At 41.1% G+C, this 16816-nt stretch overlaps 1 protein-coding gene and 5 pseudogenes across 1 annotated transcript, besides 8 other annotated features; all 6 read left to right on the forward strand.

Annotated features, from left to right (window-relative positions):
• Positions 1 to 16816: part of a sequence feature (sequence corresponds to BAC RPCI93-8P12) that runs on past the window's edge.
• Positions 5 to 442, forward strand: Tb927.7.100 (variant surface glycoprotein (VSG), putative; the record flags this gene model as incomplete). Its single annotated transcript, XM_840547.1, has 1 exon — positions 5 to 442. A coding segment is annotated over one exon (438 nt), but the record flags the coding sequence as incomplete, so codon positions are not given.
• On the forward strand, positions 2279 to 3797 carry Tb927.7.110 (annotated as a pseudogene).
• Positions 3861 to 3898: a sequence feature (AT_rich).
• Positions 4067 to 4108: a microsatellite.
• Positions 5047 to 6624, forward strand: Tb927.7.120 (annotated as a pseudogene).
• On the forward strand, positions 6656 to 7466 carry Tb927.7.130 (annotated as a pseudogene).
• Tb927.7.140 lies at positions 7638 to 9188 on the forward strand (annotated as a pseudogene).
• Positions 9178 to 9246: a sequence feature (AT_rich).
• On the forward strand, positions 10135 to 11733 carry Tb927.7.150 (annotated as a pseudogene).
• Positions 12145 to 12236: a sequence feature (T-rich).
• Positions 12287 to 12310: a microsatellite.
• Positions 13094 to 13122: a sequence feature (AT_rich).
• Positions 15104 to 16593: a mobile genetic element.

The following is a 16816-nucleotide window of genomic DNA, read 5'->3' on the forward strand; positions in this document are numbered from 1 at the left end:
GAATTCTCTAATAAATCTCGAGGCAACGGCGGCAGAAGAGGCAATAAAGTTGAGCGGCGCCGAAGCAAAGCTGAATGGACCGCTGCCGGCAGGGCTGCCCACCAAAGTGCCACCCATAACTACAGTAACATGCGAGGTGCACAATAAGTCCAAAACAAAGTGCTTAGAAGCGCAGTGCAAATGGGGAGGCAAAAAGGATGATGACGGCCCATGCCAAGCTAGCGACAAACAAGTTTCAGAGCAGACAAAGCAAGGTGGAAGAGATACAACAACAGGTGGAGATGTCAAGAAAGAGGATAAATGTACTGGTAAAGACGAGAAAACATGCGGCGGCACTCAGGGCTGCAAATGGGAGGGAACAGAATGCAAAGATTTCAGTCTTCTTGTAAATAACAAAATTTCTATTATTGTTTCTGTTTCTGTGAGTTTGGTAGCATTTTAGCATATTGAGGATATTTGCTCAATTTTATGAAAAATTTCTATTTTAAGATAATTTGATATGTTTTAATACTTCTTAGTGAAAATGTACAAATTGTTTAAAATCTGAACTTTGGTGTGAAACTGCCTTATGGGTAATAATTGAAGTTTAATATGATATGAAAATTTTATTTTTTGCTTATTTTACTTTTTTGTTAATTTTATGGATAATTGTTATGTTAATAGCAATAACTATAATGATAGGAGAGTGTTGTGAGTGTGTGTATATACAAATATTATAAAATGAGCAATGTAGCAGAGCGATTAGAAAGCAAAAATTAAAGAACTTTAAACAAAAACAAGTGTGTTTAACGAGAGTAAGTGTAGGTAGGCTGCTATGATAGATTGAGAGTAAAAGAAATATTATGAAAAGAAGGAGAGAAAGTTAGAGGGGTATGTAGAAGATGTGCAAATTCAAACACAAAACATTACGCCGGGTATCATTATATACAAAGAGATGACGAAGTGGGTAATGAGGGAGATACAAAGTCCAGTGTGTAGAGGAAACAAAATCAATATACCACGAAAAAACGGTTATAGAAAGTGGAATGTGAATAATTGCGGCATGGCTTATATGCTAGAAATAACTCTTCGAATAATGTATTATTTTTATCCAAGGCACTATAATGAATGAAAATCAATCTGTTATAGAGAATTAAAGTGATAAAGGCCATGAAACTCATATAAAAGTACTTTTTGTGCTTCAAATTATCGAATTAAAAAATTATATCTAATACAAACATCTGATGCTTGCACAAAATTATGTGACAAACCCCTCAATAGCAGTAAATTTAGAATTTTTAGCATCAAGCGAAAGAACACCTTAAAATAATAAAGAAATATAACCTCTATTGCACCACAAGGTATAGAAACGGTGATATTTACCGGCATTAATACACCGACGTTCATTTCCAGAGTTACTATATAAAAAAATCATGTTTTCTAGACTTAGCAGTACAAAGGTGTTAAAAGCGTTCGTAGATATCTTATTTGGTGGATTTGAAACAAGGTAACTTAACAATACTGGTGGATCAAATCTAGCAGTCAGAGCCCACAAAGGTCCAGATACTTCTCATAAGCATTCAATTCCATTAGAGCTTTTTGTATCGTTAAGTGACAAAGAATTCGATAGGAGTGTAACCGTGTGGAGGCAAAAACATCGTTGGATTGAAATCTAAAGGCGGAAATCACACGAAAATAAAGCCAAAAATTGAAGAAAACAAACCACCTAAGGAAAAAAAGCGGACTCCAGCTTATCTATAGAGACTTTTTCCACGAATAGCATCGCCAGTGACTCATAAGCTTTTAAGAAAGCACAGAGAAAAAACTAGGAAGCAGGCAAGATAATCGCACAACAACAGAAAATCAGAAACGGAAGCGTGTTTCATGTGTCAATGAATTAAACATATACTGAGTTTTGTACTGTGCATTGCTTATCGTGCACTAGAAGTGTTCAAAAGAGCACCAGAAGTGGAAGCATAAGCATATACAGAGCCCGAATCAAAGATCTTGCGTACATTCGAAAGTAAGAATTAGCAGCGGACGGTACGAAAATAGTAAGGTAGCACAGCCAGCAATAATAGGAGCATTTTTTTGTTAAATTTTGCAGTGATAGAAATGTAAAAAAATGCCACAACTGACTAGTAGCGTTTGTTCTTAGGTGTGAAACAAGACGTGCAAATCCGAAAAAAGCAGAATTCCAAAAATCCTTAATAACCACTTTCCATCTTCATACCACACCCTTAAAAAACACAACCCACAGCAAAACGACAAAATAGACCGGAAAGATAAACATAACTATATGAATTATTTTTGTATAGGTGTTCTGATTGCTTTCGCTACAGCCCCGGCTTGGCCCGCCAATGTCCACGACGGCCAAAACGCCGAAGTTTTCGCAGCGTTGTGCGACCTAGCGCGGGTCCTACAAAATCCACCAAATGTTCCAGAACAGCTCACACCAAAAACAGCAGAGTACAAGGAGATAATCAAGCGTAATATGAGCGTCTCAGACAGCTCATGGAAACAGTTATTTGCCGACAGCAAAACGACAGATCAATGGGCAACAGAAAAGCCAAAAAAAGGCGCAGCACAGGCGGACTGGGACAAAATGTGGGATGACTGGACGAAGCCATTAAGGGCCTCAAGGAGACTCCTGGGAAGCCAAAAGCCATAGAAAAACACTACTCGCAACTATCACCCGCCCAACTTCAGCTCGCCAAGGCAGAACTGGCCCTGATATCCGACACAGCAGTCGAGTTAGCCACACTGCAGAGAGCGACTGAACCGGACAGCAAGCTAATAAAATCAAATAAAATCGGAGCGGAGATGAAAACGCTTTTTCTCGGTAACCCAGACGCCAAGCTGACCACTGTAACACGCGACCAGATATTCGGTCCTAGTGCGAGTGATATCGCTTCGCGCGACAATGCCTGCAGCACAGCACCAGGAGCCTCCAAACTCGGCACACTTGCGGCTGCCATGAGCTGCATATGCCAAGGCGAAACGGATAGCCAGGCAGACGACATCTGTTTCAGGGCGCAGACAGGTGCCAATGTATGGGGCGACACAGCGGCACCCAACGAAAACGCAGCAAAGGAGATAATCGGCAAGTGCACAACAGACGAGCACAAACACCCAGCCACATACGCAACAATACAAAACGCCCTGGCAAACGTGGGAAAGCTCGTCACAACCGACGGCACCAGCACATACCTAGGAGTGTTCCAAACAAACTGCAACGGACAACAAAACAACGGCAGGTGCATGAAGTGGACAAACAAAAAACTTCACGAAATATTTGCAGACCCGGCCACGCCCTGGCTCAAAGAGCTAGCGGAGCTCGCAGCAGCTCTAGAAGCACGAGAAAAACACAACAACCTCGTCAACGAGCGCAACAAACAATTGGCCGTTCTGTTGGCACGCGCCAGGGCTCTAGAAAACCCCCGCAGCTTTGCAACAGCAATAGCACAAACAGCACAAAAAGCAGCCGGCAGGCAAGAAAAAGCGGAACAAAATAAGGCGCATACCTGCGCCGCCCATACCGCGAACTCGACATGCGCAAAAAACGACTGCAAATGGGAAGGTGAGAATGAGACCAAAGGAACATGCAAACCCAAAGATGGCAAAAAGCAGACAAACACAGCAGGAGCAGGATAAACACCAAATGCCGAAGGGAAAAAGGGCTCCGATAAGAAAAACAAGAGGAGTTTAAATGTACTGACTGAAAATTGGAGAATAAAGCTTGCAAAGATTCCAGTTTTCTTGTAAATAAGAGATTTTCTCCGATGGATGCTGTTTTTATGAGTTTTTTAACATTTTAAGGACTTTAAGTATTTTAATAAACTTACGAAATTTATGAAAATTACTATGTTGTGAGTATTTAGTAAATTATACTAAATTTCTAAAAATATTTAAATTTAAACACCACTTTACTAAAATTTTCAAATTAGCGAAATTTTTCAAAATTTGAAATATGGTATGATAGTGGCCTATGGCTGCAGAGCTGTATGGTAATAGAGTATGAAAAGTGGGTGCTATTCTAATTCGGTTTATTTTGTTAATTATATGTATATTAGGAATAATTTAGGCTATAATAGCAATAGTAATAGTAACGATAATAGTAATAATAATAGGAAAGTGTTGTGAGTGTACATTAATATTATAATAGAAGTAGTGGTGAAGAATAAACGGGCGGACAAATAGAAGAGCATAACATCGGACCGACGCAAAAAGATGATTATTAAAGTAAAGACAGAAAGAATAATAGAAAGATTGTAGAAGATAAACGGTTCGCATCTCTAAATAAAAACATATGAAGAGAACACCATCAAACACAAGGTTGTGATGGAAGGAACAATGAGGGAAAGACAGAGTCTAATGTAAAGACTACATGAAGTTCTGCATTAACCGCAAAAGATGTGACAGATTACGAAAAAGTAGGCATAAAAATACAGAATAAAATGACAGGGCAAAAACAAAACAAAACAAAGTGAGAAAAGGTAAAATATAGTCAAAATGCTATACACAAATTGATACATAAAGCAGCGGAGATGATGGTGTGGATGTAGTGTTTATTGTGATTGTTGGCTGGAAATGTAAGGCATTGGCTTCAACGTCAAGAAATAGTGGAGATAATATGATTTTATTTTATTTATCAGTAGGATACCGATGCAGGGGGGTATTTTTATAGGGGATTGGGGGTAAACGGGAGCTGGAATTTTGAAAGCGGTTTGTACTTGAAAGCGTGGAGAAGCAGGAAAAAACGTAGTTGAATCTGCACAAACGCAAGGAAGAAAAGCTGCTGATGGACCGAATACTCCTACGGCAAAACTGTAGGCATGCATTGTCTAATACCGCCCACAACTGAGTTTTGCAGCCAACTCTACGAAACCAACGAAGCCTCTACGGAAGTTCCTCAAACAATAACAAGACGCTAATACAACCAACTCTTCTGAGTAGCTTGTTTTTTCTTCTTGGAGCAACAAGAAAGAACAACGCAGCCTCAGGGAGTGGGGCGAAATTATAAGCACTTGAGCGATCAGAAAGGTATAAAATTTTTCAAACGCACGCATGGATCAAACTTCGGCCGTTTGTGTAGTAATATGTATCGCTGTGGCAAATATAGCAACACAGCAAGCTAAAGCAGCAGCCGGACAAGCACTTCTGCAGTTGGTCTGGGAGCCAATGTGCACACTAAGCGAGGAACTGGGTGAGCACCCAGGCGCGGCTTTAAGCGCCCTCAGTGAACATGTTGGCGCTATAGAGAAGATGCGGGCCGTGAAACTAAGGGCGGCCATTTACGTCGACAAATGCGTGCCCGCTGCAAACGTCAAGGTGGAAGCGACCGTCAGCACGTACTTCGCCAGACGGCCGCAAACCGCTGCAACGGTGCTGAAACAGACAACGGGGCCGAAGATGCTGAAAGCAGTAGCCCACGCGAGCTACCTCAAAAGGCAACTCGACGAGTTCCTAAACACAATGGCAAATGCCAGAGCGGCCGCGAATCAGGCATGCCTGGCCACAACAAATGCACAGATTGCGGCGGTAGACTCAACAACCATCGGCACTAAAGTCTGCAGAAGAAATCTAAGCGATCCTACGAAGCAAACCAAGAAATAAGAGCAAATAAACGACCAAGGTTTCCATAAACTGCTGGCAGGAAAAGACAACACCAAAAACAAGCAATCCTCCGGATCAACCGGATGCAAGACATTGGATGGGTCAACTACAGGCTTCGCGGAAACATCACCGATAACGCAGGCAATACCTGCTGCCGGAGGATACGTGCAAATACCGGCGACCAACACTGGGGTAACGCTTACAAAACTAACAGACCTGGCAACCAGCAGTGAAAACAAACCAGAAAGCTACGTCAAACCCTAAAGAGCAAAGATGACATACCTAAAGAACTCCACGATGACTTCAAAAACCAAACGGGCAAGCCGTTGACTCAAGTGGATTTACTTAAAGCAACCAAAAACGTTATACTAAGTAAAGAAGAGAGGCTAACAAAGGACGGAAAAGAAGAGCTAACAAACCTACTTGGTAAAGATACCGAACAAAAACTAAACGCATACCTCGAAATAATCGACAACACCGACATACCAGAGGGACTAGGTGGAAATCCAAAGGAGCAGAAACTGTCGCAAATTACCAACATAGGCATTTTAAGTGCGATTCCGAGCTATTATCAACTGCAAAATAGTGACGGAATCGCAGATCTGAAGAAAAAATAGACGAAAAAGCGACGAAAATAAAGGAACAAAATCAACTGAAGACAAGGAAAAAGAATACAATGAAGCAGATGACAAAACTGAATGTTATAAGTTAAAGGAAAAGGATTGCGTTTTCAACAAAGATTGCAAGGAAAACAAAAGATGCACATTGAACGAGGACGTGAAACAAGCACTAGAAAAAGCAAAAGAGAATGGTGTGGCAGAAACAGGTCCAAATTTAGGACAGTATAAGAACCCAGAGAGTTGAAAAAATGCACCTGGAGACAAAAACACGGGTAAAATGCCGTCTGTAGCTGGGATTGATTATACTGACGGAAAGAGAAAAGTTGAGCCAGCTTGCCGCTCCTTCAGTTTCCCTGTCAAAAAGAAGTTGGCTCTGATGGCTGATGCTTTTGTGAGTTTGGTATCATTTTGCTTATTAAGGATTCTTTTTCAAATTAATAAAATTATGAAATATTACAATTGCGATGGGAGGTTTCTATGGCCATTTCAAAAGGCCTAGATGGGTTATGAAATATTTAAAGAAACAGAATGCAAGTGATGTGGATATTGTAATAACTGTTGATGGGTATGATGTTATTGCTTGTTATCAGGAGAAGTATGAGAATGCGGTAGAATATTTTATACAAAATACTGCAGAAAGTAAAGAGAAATTTAGTGAAGAAGATATCATAAAGAGCATGTACAGATATGTCACTTCTTCTTTAACGTTGGTTACGGGAAAGAAGATGATAAAAAGTTACCTCATTTACTGAAATCACCCCCAAGTGTAAAACCTTATCTTAGTGGTGGTGGAGTAATAGCACGAGTATGGGCATTTAAGAGGTTTGAATATGCATTTGGAGAGTTACTGAAGGGAAGTGAGAAACAGGTTTTAAAGCAGAGTGTTTCAAAACCGTTGCTAACTTGGAGTGCAATTCAAAAAGAAGTTGTTGGACAGATATTTGTTTTGAGGAGTGGAATAATTGGATTAGATTATGAGGAGAGATTCTTTTCTATTCCATATAATGGTGAGTTTGGTGTAACCTAATTCATTTACTTTCAAGGACAAACAGTTGCATGGGAAGAAAGAGCGAAGCTTATTGTGAAAAATATCAATTGGTATAAGAATTGTAAAGAAGTAAATTTAGTAGAAAAGATTTTAATATGATTGATACTTATTTGATTGACGGGGAGAAATGGAATTTTGAATATGATATTATTTTCTGTGATGCGTTTAATGAAGAGAATTTGTTCAGGGCTATGAAATTGTAAAAGGCAGCTGAACAATAAATATGAGATAGCCTCACGAACATACGGTGAAATTTTGTAATATACCTTGAGTACAAAACCTGTCAGCGCCAATGTCAGCAGTGGAGGACAACAACCCTATAACACTACTTTACATCCCCAAAACAGACCTAAGGAAGACCTATTAGCACCAACATGCCGATGAAAACCACGCAAACAACAAATGCAATCCTACTGCTATTAGAAAGTGCAACGTTGGCGGATGCACTAGCAGCATGCGACCACGAACACCTTTTTGTCGATCTCTGTAAATTAACCACTCTACACAAACGGCAGTTTCCAGACTTGCTGGACACTCAACAGCCAACGAGCGATACTAGCAAATCCAGAAGTTAAACGCGTCAGTGAGCAACCCCGAGTGGTGCAACAAGTTTGGAAAGACTGGCGAAGGCGATGCCAGCCACCCGTACAAACCAGAAGACTGTAAGGAGGATGGCCTTCACATGAAGAGATGGAGCAGCTGGACAGAAGCAGAGGCTGAACTCGAAAAGGAGAACCAACCAAAACAAACATTAAAAGCAGCACAACTTGAATTTTCAACCGAATCTCAGCGGCTACAATACCTCGCGTCGCTGCAGCCACTAGCGGAGCAGGCAGCAGCCGCGGTCGACGAACTGCAAACAATACAAGAAAGCAGTGCCAAGCTAACTGCAACCGAACTTAAAAAGGAGCTAAAAGCAGCAGCCTTCGGAGCAGTAGACAAGGCAACCCAACCAACGGAAGCCAACATAAAGATCAGCAACGGCGCGGCAACAACAAGAAAGAATCTCTGTGGCGATACGGACGCATCGGCAAAAGCTCAAACAATTGTGGCGTTCATATACTGCATTTTTGCAGGCGAAGCAACGGACAGCAGCGGCAGCATCAAGTACTGCGAAAACAGCCAAGCAGTCAACGACAATGCCGGTTCAAGCCTAATAGGGGTCGAAACAGCCACAAAAGACTTAATTTCAAAAAGCCCAGGCAGCTCGCAGGAGCAAATAACAAGCGCAGAGCTGCTAACACTAGCGGCGCAGTTCCAAGCCAAAATCAAAACAAAAGACCAAGCAGCTTACTTTGGTGACTTCACAACTACCGACTGCTGCGGCGCTTCGGCAAGCGGTGTTCGCGTGTATTACAAGACGGTAACAAAAGCAGATCAAAAGGCGGCCAGAGAAATACCCGGGCTGCAAAGCATCAGACAAGTCGCCACCAAGCTTCAGCAACAACAGGCAGCAAAGCGGATAGGCGAACTCATACGGCTGATATCCGCCATAAAAGGCCAATCATTCAATCTTAAACCGCAAGTAGAAGTTCACAACCACCTCAGGTAGGCAATAAAACAACTTCACCACCGCAAGCAGACACATAAGCACAGGGGCAACAGAAAAAAGACAAATGCGAAGCGACAAAGACAGCAATGCAATGCAGGAAAAAACAGCCAACATGTGAGTGGAAAGCCAAAAATGACGATGATGGAGAACACTGCAAACTAATTGAGATACATGAAACGCAACAAGAAGCCCAAACAAGAGCAAGAACAGCAGCACCAGAAACTGGATGTGCTAAACATGTAGATAATAAAACTACATACGATACTGAAAAAAGGTGTAAATGGGAAAAAGAAATTTGCAAGTATACCAGTTTTCTTGTAAAAATAAAATTGCTTTGACTGCAGATGCTATTATGAGTTTGGAATTATTTTAAGTATTTTAAGATTTTTTTACTTAAATTTATAATATTTAAGTAAAATTTAAAATAATTTGTTAAATGTGATATATATTAACACTTTTGAAGAAATGTGAAAATCAATGAAATTTCTAAAATATGAAATTATGAAATTGCGGTATAAAAGTGGCATATGGGTGTAAAGCATTGAGGTAAAAGGATATGAAAAATGACTGCTATGCCTAAATTTTTGCTGTTATAAAAAAAGTTATATAGTAATAATGATAATAATAGGAGAGTGTTTAGAGTGTGTATATACGAATATTGTAATACGAGGAGTGGTAAAGTCTAAATGCACGGTCAAAATAGAAATACACAAAAAATAACAGTGGTGCAATGGCATTAAGTGAGTGACTGAGAAAGTGAGATGAAAATCGAATATTCTCATCAGCAAGCACAAATATAACTAGAGTTATCGTCATACGCAAGAAGATGGGAGGACAATGGAGTAGAGACGCAGCCCAGTGTACCTGCTAGATTGAGGTTCTACGGTATTCTCAGTGATAGAGGTAGTAGCAAAAGAAGAAAAAGAAGGGAATAAAGTACAAGATGTAATAACGGAGTTCATAACGGAACGTCACAGAAGAAATTGACGGAACAGGAACGCCCAACGAAAAAGCGGTGTATTATACTGAAAAAATGAATAGATACTACTGCATAGATGATAATATAGACCGTACTTTTAAATCTGATGTCAGAGCCTAATGTCATTCTCTAAGAGACCGTAAAACGGTACATAGCAGCTTTGTATTTTTCTCCGTCTCAATTCAAAACCAAAGCCTGTTGTTGCGCTGGACCGTTTACGGAATATCTGAGCCGACGAACCAAAGCCTGCTCACCACTATACGACCAGCAGACCTAACTGAGAAATCCAAACTTTCCGACGTCACAGCAACCAACACTCCTTGAACTTAGACAGCAGGTAATGAATATATTTCCGCTTTGGCTGGCTGTAACAACGACGGCGCTGGTCTCTACTTTTTTCGCTGCGGCCGACGACACCAAGGGTGACAACAGTGGAGCATTTGCTATCCTTTGCGAATTTATAAACATGGCAAAAAATCCACCCCCCAGCGCTACTCAAGCTGAAAACATCGACGACCTTGCCGCGGCCATCGGCGCACTAAATATGTCAGCAGCAAACCCTCCCTTCGATCAGTTAATCGACCATAAGCATGACCTGGAAAATCATAAAGAAAAATCAGTGAAACCAACAACTGGCGAAGAAGCTGAGAAATGGACCGCAAAATACGCCTTCTGGTAGAAAGCAAGGGAATTTCTCGAAGGATCAAACAAAAAAGCAATATATGCAAGCTACAGGAAACTGAAACTTAACACGCTGGCACAAAAACAAATACAAACAGCGGCAGAAATTGCGGCGGCAAGTTTCAGAAAAGCAGCGCAGCTGCGCGCAAAGCTCACGAACTCCGCAGCAAAAGCAAGCGCCAGCAAAGCACTGTTCGGACTCACCGGGGCGCAGCCAGCAGACCCTTATTATGGAAGCAACGGCCGCGGCGAAGTTTGCGGCAAGCCAGCAAGCAACACCAACACACAAGCGGGCAACGCGCTCCAACTGGATGCCCTGTGTTTGTGCGGATTCTTCAGCGCCGCAGGCGACGAAGGCGCTAGCTGCGGAGGCAAAATAGGCTCGGAGCCGAACAACCTCGCCGCATCAGCCTGGACACCAAGCACAGATCCAACAAAATGGTGGGAAAATATTGAAACCGGCTGCGCCAAGCTAAACAGCGGGCTGCAATTAAAAACAACAAATGTACTATTTGCAACAGCAAAGATGCAAACATTCATGGCAAGCGACCCAAAGGGTACAAATAAGGAATACCAACATGTCCTTGGCAACATGCTGGGAACCGGCTCCGAAGGTTGCAAAGGCAAGAAAGACAACAACGGCGGTAAATGCGTTGCGTACAAGAACAGCTACTTTACCACAGGCCAACCAACCCTACCTTGGCTAGTAAATCTATAAGCAGCCGCGACCGCAGCAGCCCAAATGGCAACAGCCGCAAAAGACCTGGAACAGCTTGAATCAAAACTGAAAGACCTCAACACGTCTGCCCACCAGCTGATCTACAGCGAGACCGCAGCATCTCACAGCCAACCTCCAACAACCGAAGGCAAAGAAAGCGGAACAGGCGAGAAACAGAAACAAAAGGATCAATGCGAAACAATAAAGAAAGCAGCGCAATGCAGGGAAAAAAAACCGGCATGCGAATGGAAAGGCCCAAATGACGACGATGAAGAACACTGCAAATTGCATGCGACAGCAATAGCACAACAAGCAACCCAAGCAGGAACAGCTGGAGGAAATGGAGAGACAAAAACAACAGATAAGTGTGGTGCGGCTAAAACTCCTGAGGAATGTGCTGCAGTAAAGGGTGAAATTCCGAAAGATAAAAAAGCTGTTTGTGGTTGGATTGAAGGCAAATGTCAGGATTCCTCTATTCTAGTAACCAAGAAATTAGCCTTCAGCGTGGTTTCTGCTGCATTTGTGGCGTTGCTTAACTAAAATCCCTCCTCAATTTTTCTCCTTTAAAAAATTCTTGCTAAAATTTTTGCTATTTGATATATTTTAACACGTAAGTTATGTCGAGTTTTTTTGTTGACTGTAAAAATCTGATTCTGTAAAAAAATTTCTGTTTTCTGACAGCTAAAAATTTTTTCCTTTTTTCTTTTGAATTTTTTTGAATATTTAGGGTTAGGTTCAATTTTTTCAATTCATTTTGTTTTTTGGTATTTTTGATTTTTTGATTTTTTTATTTGATCTCCGACTGCGTCCTTTTTTTTGTCTTCGTGAGTTTTTCCTTTTTTTTTTTACACCGTCGTTTTTTTTCAAGGTTTTTAAATTTTTAGATTTTTTTTGAGATTTTTTCAAATCTTTTTTTTATTAGTTTTCGGCCTTCCTCGGTTTTCTGTCATTTTTTTAATTTTCTTAATTTTTTGGTTTCACATTCAATTTAAAATTTTTTTAATTGAATTTTTAATTTCTTTTTTATGCTTTAATTTTATTTTGAAATCCAGTCTATATATTTTTCCCTCCGTGTTTCGGCTTAGGGTGTTTCGGGTTAGGGTTAGGGTTGGGGTTATAAGTTCTATCTTTTTTGGTTTTTTTTACTATAACTGAAGCGTCGTTACTTTAGTTTGTTCTTCTCTTTGAACCAGCAGTTATTTCACTATACGGACCATAACTATTATAAGCAAAGTAGCTGTTTCAGTGTTTTTTTATAATTTGCTATTTTCTTAATTTTTAGTGATGCGGCGGCTATATTTTGATTCAACCATAACCCTTATTTGCGCCCTACACATAGGCGTTTTTTTTTTACTCCTGTGGCTTTTGTGAATTTCGGCTCTGAATTTTGCGCTACGCGGCTTCAAATTTTTTCTTTTACTTTTTTTGACGCTTTTACGTGGTAGTTTCGCTGCGCAAAACAATTTTCTTTTAAAGAACAAATGATTAAAAATGGAGTTATTCGGAAGTAGGAGATTATCACATTTGGCAATAAAGGGGTAACTGCGCAATCTGCTACTGGAAACGGACGACTCAAGCCGCTCACCTTCCAGGGGTGCGCTTTTAACCCCAAAGACGCCAAGGGAGTAAGGTGCATATTGATTGAGAAAGACAAACAAGCAGTAGCAAAAGAAGAAGCAACAAAAGAAGGGAAAGATTGAAAAACACCTTCAGATAGGTACACAAAACACGGCAACAATAGAGAGGCTTGTGAAAAAGAGAGAACACCAGGGAAACCCGCTCTTTGTGGCTGATTAGCGAGGAAGTGAGGGGATATGATAAAGACTTTAAATGCCGTGATTCCAGTTTTATACTAAATAAAAAATTTTCTCTGATGGCTGCTGCGTTTGTAGCTTTGCTGTTTTTAATTTTTCAAAAATTAAAAAAATTGCTGTTTTAAGATACGTTGATATATTTTAATATTTTTGAACGAAAATTATAAATTTTTTGGGATAAGTAAAAAAATTGTAAAATATGCATGATAGTTGTATATGGGTGAAAGGTAGTAAAGTGGAAGAGTATGTAAAACGAGTTGTACTTCGGTTTGTTTTGTTTAGTTTATTATACAGGTTTTAGGGCAATGTGGGTTTTTAATAGTGATAATAGGAAAAGTAATGCAGTAACGTTAACAGTAATTATTGGTGGTGTGTGCTATCAGTGTGCATACACCTACATTGTTATGCAAATGGCGGTTAACCCCTACTGGAAACTAAAAGTAATAGAAAGGGTGCAATGGGAGGAAGTGAGTAAATGAAAAAGAAATGGCAAAGCATGAGGAATATTATTAATGGAAACGCAGAAAAGCAGACAGAATGAGAGGGAGGGGCGTGTAATATGTGCACTTTCAAACAAAAATATGATGTTAGGCATAAACGTAAACAAAGAGATGGTTAATGGGACGCATAGGGAGCTACAGTCCAGTATGAAAGGCAAATGGAGTCGCTACATCGTCTGCATAAGTAATGGTAAACGAAAAATAAGGAAAATACAGAATGAAACGACAGAAGATGCGACACTACAGATCATGAGAAAGTGATGTGGGAGGACATCCCGTTCCATTTTTTTAAATAAAATTGATAGATGCGACTTAAGAAATGATTTTGGCGGCTTTAGTTTTTAATTTAGTGGTGAATCCTAATATCCATCTGTGATTAAGGAGGAAAACTGAGAAGTTAGGTAAGTGTAAGGTAATGTCAAAGAGTTCATTATTTCAGACAAAATAATAATTGCAAACGTTTGTGAAAACAATATAATTTTATAAGGAGGAAACAGTTTAAAACAAGGACTACCAGTGAATTACAGTGGAAAGAAGACTAAGGACAATAACGCGGAAACTGCTTGAAATAGCGCATATGTGAGCCGTTAGAGGAACTTTATATGAGATGGAAAACGCTTGTAATGATACGTTAACAATTCCATATTGGTACACAGATAAGTCGACGTGATTCGAAGATAGGCTAATTCACAAAAGGATGATAGAAGATAAAGCTTGACTGGGGCACATAAAGCATGCACAAAAAAAATTCAGCATGCAGCTCAAAAAAAATCACCAAGCCTTGAGCGCAAGGAGAGCACCCACGCACAGGATTTGAAACAAAAACGAAGGGCGAACAGCGACGATGGAAAGAAGCGCCGTTACTTTGCTATTTCAACGACGGGTACTATAAATGAAACCGTGAAAAATAAAACAGATTTAAAACCAGAAATATTAAGTGTTATAGTTATATAGAGAAAGGTTTTCAATATATCTTAGCAATGAGGGAATGGAAATATAGATATATATATATATAAGATTTCATAAATGATCGACCGGATCCGTCAGGATGTTGGAGACGGATATAACCTACAGAGTAGAAGCGGGAGCAAGAACACAGCGACGCCAGTTACAGCCTGATCTCAGCAATCTAATACGCTGGACAGTGGAAGCCTATCTCAAGAAAAAGTGGCCGAGAACTCCTAAATTCCGGTAGAAAGTCGCAACAGAAGCGGCTCCAGTCTTTATGTGAGGCTATAACTGAACCCCTGACACGACCCATGCAAAACCCTCTTTTAAAGAACCGGTCTTACTGAGAGTAAGAAAGTAGGAAGTACCACACCTCAGTACAGAAAAACTAACGTCAATATTTCACAGCCGTATTCAGAGTAATAAATGCAATAATAGGGAACTCGCTGCAATTTGTGGCAGTGACGATAATTGTACATTAACTGTCAAGCGAAATGCGGTGACAGCGGAGAGCTTCGAAGACGCGTGCGGTCTATCCATCACCCTCAGAAAGCACGGCCATTATGCGCAAAAGATGGTGACTACGCTACAGGAAAGGATCTTTCAAACGGAGGACCTTCGAAATAACATTAAAGAGGCCGTCTGCACTGGAATATCACCAGGCATACGATGCTCGCCTTCAAGCCAACTTTTTTTTTCTCTTCGTGAGGAAGTACTGATCCGCGGCTTACGATACCTGCTTACTTGCGAAACGTTGGGTGAGGAGTGCAAGGGATGTGCAAACATTGTATGTCACCCACCGCATTCCCCCCGTCAAATATATCGCACAATCATGCAGAAGCTCTTCGCTGTCGAAGTAGAAAGACAAAGAGAACCGCTACCACCAGTCACCCTAACTTGCTCCCCCAGTTTTTTGTTACATACAACACTATCATCGGACGTGCATGCCGATTCGTACGACGGCGTTCAGCTTGAATTATGTAAGAAATTGATTGTAAGGCACTACCGTGCAACGGGAACCCAACTAAATTCCATGCCGCATTTTGAAGTATGAGCAGACGGATCTGTTTCCTTAGGAATAAAATCAGGGGCTGCCTCAACGACATATAGGAATGACAATCCCATCTCGACGGTTCACTGTGGAGCCGGAACAATAGCGTGTAGCTACCGACCCGAGTGCATAGTAATGTTCGAGGTTTTGCATAAAATGATAAGCATATTACAACCGAAGGGAGCTCACCCGTGTAAAATGTCTCTTTCTACTGACCGGCGGTCGCTGTTCGAGGCACTGCGAATGGGAAAAACAGCGGTAAAGGCAGGAATTTTGCGGGAGACTTGGATAGTACTCTTGGGTATCGGATATCATAGCACCAGCATCTGCCTTCAGCTTATTTTTGGTCATTGTGGTGTAGAAAAGAATGAATTGACGAACAAAAAAGCGAGGGCATCTGCAAACGTTCCTCAACAAGACGTTGGGTGAATACCCGACATCACTGCCTTGGAAAAGTGACACCTCATGGCGAGCAGAGAGAAACTGAAGACACACAGGTTGGAAATGACCGGTGAATGGCAACCAACTAAAGAAGATTCGCCACGAAACCGATAGAGCAGGCGCAGTCGCCAATTCCGCATTGGGACATCGAATACATATGGATGGTTGCTGTGGAGGATAAACAAAACAGTTCCTAACAAGTGCAGATGGTGTGAGACCCATCCCTGCGCACACTGCGGGAAAATAAATTCCGATAGAGCTCACATAGTGTTTCACACGAACCGAATTCACAGTGTACCCTACCATGAGGCATTGCGCCGGTTGAAACATGCTGCAGAACTTGGGGTGTTGCCTGAAATTTCACCCTATAACCCCTGCCCACTCCACCGAAGTCGTATGTGCTCAGTGTCTGTAACAAATCCTATGGAAACAAAGGAGGGCTCGCATGGCACAAAACTCGATGCCTTCACGGCAAAACGAGAAAGTTAGACGATGAAATGCCGCAGCAGCGGAAAGATGATGGAAACATCAAACAGCAGAAATGGATTGGCACAGGTCGTGGCCTTCAATCCAAGAATGCAGGTGTACTAACATTGCGCAGGCCACAGAAACACCCCATGACCAACGACAGTCCCTTTCCACCCCGCACTGGCGGAACCATAATCCACAGAATATGATAAAAAAACACACTCCAGTGAGAAATCTGTGGGTTCAAATTGATTTAGCAAAAAGGTTCGACAATACGTCATGGAATAAAGAGCAGAGGTCAGCTTTAGCACATCATTCCAGTGGTGGAGAAACGGATAGGCACACAAAGTGAAAACCGACCGCATCAACCCAACACCAATGAACAAAGTGATAACACCACC

Source organism: Trypanosoma brucei, chromosome 7 (assembly GCF_000002445.2).
Source record: "Trypanosoma brucei brucei TREU927 chromosome 7, complete sequence".
In the NCBI taxonomy this organism is placed as follows: Eukaryota; Euglenozoa; class Kinetoplastea; order Trypanosomatida; family Trypanosomatidae; genus Trypanosoma; species Trypanosoma brucei.